This window comes from Bufo bufo, chromosome 6, assembly GCF_905171765.1.
Source record: "Bufo bufo chromosome 6, aBufBuf1.1, whole genome shotgun sequence".
In the NCBI taxonomy this organism is placed as follows: domain Eukaryota; kingdom Metazoa; phylum Chordata; class Amphibia; order Anura; family Bufonidae; genus Bufo; species Bufo bufo.
This window is the reverse complement of record NC_053394.1, coordinates 431,573,980-431,580,542: the sequence shown is the minus strand read 5'-3', so window position 1 is coordinate 431,580,542 and position 6,563 is coordinate 431,573,980. Positions and strand designations below refer to the sequence as shown.

The 6,563-nt window shown below is 52.1% G+C and overlaps 1 protein-coding gene across 2 annotated transcripts; it reads left to right on the top strand.

Moving 5' to 3' along the window:
* The first annotated feature begins 704 nt into the window (after positions 1-704).
* On the top strand, positions 705-5,909 carry LOC121003977. Of its 2 annotated transcripts, XM_040435972.1 has the most exons (3): positions 705-1,705; positions 4,179-4,259; positions 5,182-5,909. In XM_040435972.1, the coding sequence occupies exons 1-3, from the start codon at positions 811-813 to the stop codon at positions 5,775-5,777; spliced, it is 1,572 nt and encodes a 523-aa protein (XP_040291906.1). In that variant the 5' UTR covers positions 705-810; the 3' UTR covers positions 5,778-5,909. The 2 variants fall into 2 exon arrangements, with proteins under 2 accessions (XP_040291906.1, XP_040291905.1); XM_040435971.1 differs by lacking the exon at positions 705-1,705 and having other exon boundaries at positions 1,892-4,259.
* Positions 5,910-6,563: the final 654 nt, after the last annotated feature.

The window sequence follows — 6,563 nt, the reverse complement described above, 5'->3', positions numbered from 1 at the left end:
ACACTTTTTGAGCCCCGCTTGGCTAGTAGGCATGGCTCCGAGACGGTGGCTTAACTAGAGTCATAGGGGCTCCTGGACAAGGTTTGGACCTGTGCCCCTCGTCTTCTCCGTGGTGTGGCTAAGGTCTATAAAGATATATGACCCCCCTCATAGACAATCTCCTGTATATAATACTACAGTCAGACAGTTAACAAATAATACCAGTATACAAATAACATATACAGTATGGTCACCTTACTGTTAACGAACAAAATCCAGTAAACAAAGACCAATATTACCAGTAATAGCACTGGCCAAATAATACCACCAGACCATGAACACAAATTACCACCACCAAGTGACTGAATACCTCCACACTGAATACAAACTGGAATTACCACAATACAGGCGCCATACACTGACGGATATCAGTTGTACAGATATGCAAATGAATACAGTACAGTTCTATCCAGTGACTAAAGTGAGATTAGCTTTGATTGGAATAGTTCACTTTCCCTTTTCTTCTTCATCCAGCCCAGATCACCATACAGACTTCCTCCAGCCACCTTAGTGTCCATTACATCAGTAAAGTGAGGCCGGACGAAGCGGCACGCTTCAGGGGAGGCCGGCATGAGGGGTTTTGTGAGCAAGGGTCAGGGAAGGTAAGGGTTAAGTGGATGAGTGCAGGAAAAGGGGGGAGGAGCTAGAAAGGGGCGGGGAGCGGCAGGCTGAAGTAGTGGTGAGGCAGGTCAGCGCCTGCCATTTTAGGAGCAGAGAGCCAGCATCTGGCAGAGAGCCAACATCTTCTGAACTGCAGCATCGGATTCAGCAATGGCAGAAGCAGTGGAGGTGATGCTGCGGCGCTTGAGGGAAGCGGCGGACACCAGGGGCAGCGACTGGCTGGAGCAGCAGGTGACCGCATTGCTAGGGGGGGCGGAGGTGGGTACGTCTAGCCCTACTCCAGCAGCTACACGGCCGCGGCGGGTACGGCCGCCGGCGCGCCTGAGCCCTGATTTACCCCCCCGGGTCCGGCGCCGTGTCAGGAGCCCCACAAGGGACCCTCCACGCCGGGAGCATTCTAAGGCTATTGCGGCCTCCCGGCGTGGGAGGAATCCATATGTCCGGCGGGACCCTCCAGAGGCTGTGGGGCCTCCCCCTCAGCCCATCGCGGCAGCAACAGGGGAGTCAGGACCTGGTTCTGCAGGATCCCCTCCTGTCCCCAGGAGTCGGAGGCCTGCTCAGCGTGGGAGAGGTAGTGGCAGCAGAGGCAGCAGCGGGGCTGCGCGGTCGGCCAGGGCGGCCCGGCGCAGGCCCTTACAGGATGAGCCCCTTTCAGTGGCACACGAGGCTGCGCCTGTAGGTGCCAGGGACGGGCGCAGGCCTTGCCATGATGCGCTTCTTACAGAGGAGGAGGACGAGGCTGTTCTGGACGGCTCCCCGCCCCAGAGCAGGCCTCTTGGGCATGAAGACAGGCGTGCAGATGCTTATATGGAGGACAGGGAGTTGCGCAGGCCATTTCCTGAGGGCGGACAGTTTGCTACTGGTCCTGACACCATGGAAGACAGAGGGCGTCCCAGAGCCATTCCTAACGCACCCAGCAGTGATCCGGCTGGGGTGCTGCCGGCGAACAGCGCAAGTACCCATCAAAGGAATGTCGTGGATCCAGGAGTCGTCCGTCAGGAAGCAGGACCTGCGGCTGCCGGGTTCACAGCACCCGGGCAGCTAGGTGAGACATCACTGGGAACACTGTTATCTATATTTAATGTGGCGCCTGGGGCGGGGGGGGAGCAATAGTGCTATTATCGGTGGTTTGGGGCGCTTGCTGTGTGGTTTAGCTGGGGTTAGTCAGGATAGGGGGGCAACGGGGGCTACCCCCTTAGCAGCGTGGGGGTTGGGGGCAGAAAATAGCAATGTACCGGCGACCGCTAACAATAGTAATGTAGCAGTGGCCAATAGCACAAGTGTAGCCGAATCAGTGTCAGTGCAGACGCAGGCGGGAGGTGAGGAGGATAGGCCCAGATTAGATGACGCCGCAAAAGGGGAGGTGTATGTTTGCTTTGAGGGTCCCCTGGGAGCGCATTTGAAAACGGAGGTGCGTGAGAAAATTTGGAAGGGAGAGTATATAGAAATTTTTTCGCTGCTTCCGTTGGAGCGGTTCAACCTTGATGTGGTAAAAAAGGACGGAGTAAGAAAGGAGGATGATGATAAGCGTCGCTATCGCCTTATCCCTAGGTCATTTAGTAATTGGCTACAGGCCTTTGCTATTTTGGCAAGTGTGATTGGGGAGAAGAGTCCGGAATGCTGTTCCCCTTTATTTTGCTATCTGGATGCTATTGGGGAAGCCTATAGAGTGTATGGGGGTTCCGGGTGGTTACGGTATGACGAGCAGTTTCGTCAGAGGAAAGCGGTCCGTCCTAATATGAGATGGGACCATAAGGACATTGCGTTATGGATGAGGGTGACAGCGCCAGGTAGGAGTGGTCAGTCCTTTCGGAGTGAGTCAGGGGTTGGGGTACAGCAAGGTACAGGGACGCCCCCAGTTGGAAGAGGATACTGCTTCCTTTTCAATGAGGGAAGTTGCAAATTCGGCCAAAAATGCAAATTTAGGCATGAATGTTCCGTGTGTGGCGGGGGCCATGGGGCTAGCAGATGTTTTAGAGGGGGTAGACAAAGGGGGGGGGATAGTTTTGCAAAAGGGGCAGACCCCAGTGCGAGTGGAAAGGATGGTGGGGCATCTAAATAGATATCCGAACCAGGAGTTAGCTGAATTTTTGTATTCAGGGTTTAAGTTCGGTTTTCATATACCTTCACACCCGTTACCAGTCTTAGAGAAGCGGAAGAATTTGCGCTCGGCATTGCAGTTCCCGGACATAGTGACAGGAAAGTTAGCTAAAGAGGTTTCCCTAGGGAGGATGGATGGTCCGTTTGTTACATCACCCATCAGTAACTTGCGAGTTTCCCCTTTGGGTTTGATCCCTAAGAAGGAGCCTAATAAATTTAGGCTCATCCACCATTTATCATTCCCTAAGGGTGCGTCGGTCAATGAGGGCATTGACCCGGAACTTTGTTCTGTGGTTTATGCTTCCTTTGATGCGGCTGTGGAATGGGTAAGGAAGCTGGGTCCGGGTACCCTGTTGGCAAAATGTGATATTGAAGCGGCATTTCGGTTGTTGCCAGTTCACCCGGATAGTTTGTATTTACTGGGTTGTTTTTGGAATGGCGCTTATTTTGTGGATAGGTGTTTGCCAATGGGCTGTTCAATATCGTGTGCATATTTTGAGCGTTTCAGTTCTTTTCTGGAGTGGGTGGTGGTTCAGGAATCAGGTTGTCACTCTGTCATTCATTATTTGGATGATTTCCTGTGTTTGGGGCCGGGGGGATCTAGGGTTTGTTCGTTGTTGTTATCCACATTACAGTCTGTTTTTGAGTGTTTTGGAGTCCCGTTAGCGGTGGACAAAACGGTGGGGCCGGCTACTGAGCTAAGTTTTTTGGGTATTGTCATAGATACACAGCGGATGGAGTGTAGGCTACCAGTAGACAAAGTGTCAGATTTAAGAACAGAGGTGGCGGCGGCATTGACAGCAAAAAAGATTCGTCTGCGGGACCTGCAGTCTTTGTTGGGCAAATTAAATTTTGCATGCAGAATCCTACCTATGGGCCGCATTTTTAGTAGGAGGTTGGCTTCGGCGACAGGAGGGGTGGTGTCTCCCCACCATTTTATTAGACTAGGCAGTGAGTTGAAAGGGGATTTGAAAGTTTGGGATTCCTTTTTAAAACAGTTTAATGGCAGAGCATTAGTTATGGGGGGGGTGGTTGATGCGTTTGATTTCAAATTGTTTACGGATGCTGCGGGTGGAGCGGGTTTTGGGGCGTACTGTGAAGGGCAGTGGTGTGCGGGTCGGTGGCCTGAGTCCTGGGTACGAAAAGGGTGGGTAAAAAACGTGGCATTGTTGGAACTCTTCCCCATTGTGTTGGCAGTCACGCTCTGGGGGGAGAAGTTTCGGCACAAGAAGGTTCGTTTCCATTGTGACAACTTGGGAGTTGTGCAAGCCATCAACAGGGTAACGGCTTCTTCCCCCCCAGTTATTTGCCTATTGCAGCAGTTGGTTCTCCGGTGTTTGTCCCTTAATGCTTGGGTGTTTGCGGTGCATGTGCCTGGTTCCTCTAACTGTATAGCTGACGCACTTTCTCGTTTTCAGTGGGAGCGGTTTCGCCAGCTGGCCCCGGAGGCGAGTCAGGTCGGATTGGTGTGTCCAGAGTCGTTGTGGGAGATCCTGGAGGTACCGTAGCTTGTCTGTTGCAGGCATCATTGAGTGAAGGCACGTGGAGGATGTACGATAGGGCTTGGAGTAGGTGGCAGCAGTGGTGTAATGACCTAGGGGTCGAGGTACTGGACGGGGAAATTCCGTTGTTACTGTTCATTGGCCACGTGAAGGATCAAGGTTGGTCGGTTGCCAAGATCAATGGTTGCATGGCGGGCTTGGCTTTCGGATTCAAGTTGCGGAATTCCCCGGACATTACTAAGTCCTTTTTGGTCCGACAAATTTTGAAGGGTTATAGAAGGTTTCAGCGTGTCAAAGATTCCCGCCTACCGGTGTCCTTTTCGTTATTGTTACAGTTAGGGGAGCAGGTAGCTGGAGTGTGTCGCTCGGCTTGGGAGGTGAGCTTATTTAGACTAGCCTTTGCTCTGGCTTTTTTCGGAGCCTTTCGTTTAGGGGAGTTAGTGTGTGCAAGTGTGCAGCGGGAAGGGGGTCTGAGGACTGAGGATGTAACGTTATATGACGACAGGGTGCTGATTTATCTGAGATTTTCAAAGACGGATCAGGAGGGGAGGGGTCATTTAGTCTCATTGTTTGAGGTGCCGGGATGTCTATTGTGTCCAGTACGGTGTTTGCGGGATTTTCAAGGAAGGGCAGGGGTCGCGGCAGGCCCGATTCTCAGACACGAGGATGGCTCCTTTTTATCACGATTTCAATTTATAGCGGTATTCAAGAAATGTTTGCGTAATCTAGGAATGGACTCTGGCAAGTTTACGGGTCATTCCTTCAGGATAGGTGCTGCCACAGAGGCTGCTCGCTTGGGGGTGCGAGATGAAGTGATAAGGCGTATTGGGAGGTGGGAGTCGGAGCGTTTTCGGCTGTATGTGCGTTTAGGGGCAGTTTAAGGCTGTGTCTAACCATGTTTGTCTCGTTCTTTTTTCAGGTGATGCCCCGTTATTAGTTTGGATCCTGGGCCATTCGTTCGTGTTCTGGGGGGCATTACGATCGGATGTTCGGCAGAATGGGCGGCAGCTGGGGTTTGATCGGGGGACAGCCATAGTAAGATGGATCGGACGCAGAAGTATGGTGTGGGGTAGTGTTTTGCAGGAGGTTCATCGGCAAGCCAGGTTAGATAGAGTCCCAGATATCTTGGTGTTGCATGTTGGGGGAAATGACCTAGGGGTCCGACCTTGCAGAGAGTTGATCAGGGATATACGTTTTGATTTTTTGCGTTTGTGGTCCCTCTTCCCGTCAGTTGTCACTGTGTGGTCGGACATTGTCCCCAGGAAGGTCTGGAGGGAGGCGAGATCGGTTGAAAGGCTGAATAAGGCTAGGATTAAGCTGAACAGGGTGATTGGGCGGTTCTGTGCCAAACATGGGGCGGTGGTGGTGAGGCACCCCGAGTTGGAAGCAGGAACAGGAGGCTTTTGGAGACAGGATGGAGTCCACCTCAATGCGGTGGGCATTGATTTGTGGTCACTGGACTTGCAGGGAGGTATTGAAACAGCCCTCCGGGTGTGGCGGAACGCGCGAGCTTAAGGGCTGTCAAGCTGCGCGTTGTTGGCGGGGGGAGGTCATAGAAGCTGGGGCTACTGGATGGTAACGGTGAATGAGAGGGCCTCAATGGTGGGGCTGGACTCTCAGAGTTGGGGCACCTGGTTGGCTTGGTATGGCGTCCGTCAGTTGGTGTCCCCGAGCTTGTGGTACGCGGCTGGGGGCAAGATGGAATTGCCGTGGTGGTTTGTGGTCGTTTAAGGTGCAGTTAGGCGGCTTCTAGGACCCCCCTCGTCAGTTAGACATGTATATATTTATATATATATGTCATTGTTATATCAAGTGTTATGTTTATTCATGTTATTTATATTATTTAATAAAAGACGGCTGCTGTGGCCGATTTAATCCAAACAGTGGCTGTGTGTGGTTATTGGGAGAGGAAATGGGGAAGGTTAGTTAGCTAAATGATGGGGTAGTGGACCCGAGCGTAGCCAATAACCCTACTCAAGTGAGGCCGGACGAAGCGGCACGCTTCAGGGGAGGCCGGCATGAGGGGTTTTGTGAGCAAGGGTCAGGGAAGGTAAGGGTTAAGTGGATGAGTGCAGGAAAAGGGGGGAGGAGCTAGAAAGGGGCGGGGAGCGGCAGGCTGAAGTAGTGGTGAGGCAGGTCAGCGCCTGCCATTTTAGGAGCAGAGAGCCAGCATCTCCCTCCCTCCCTCCCGTAGTGTGTACTTGGATGTTTCAGGGCGGCAACGGTATATTATAGAGGGGATGCATATATAAAAAAAATAAAAATAAAAATAAAAATGTGTATTTTATAAATAAATAAATG

What these genes read in the sequence shown, in the direction of transcription:
- LOC121003977 (XM_040435971.1), top strand. Translation starts at nt 2,547, where the DNA reads ATGAGGGAAGTTGCAAATTCGGCCAAAAATGCAAATTTAGGCATGAAT.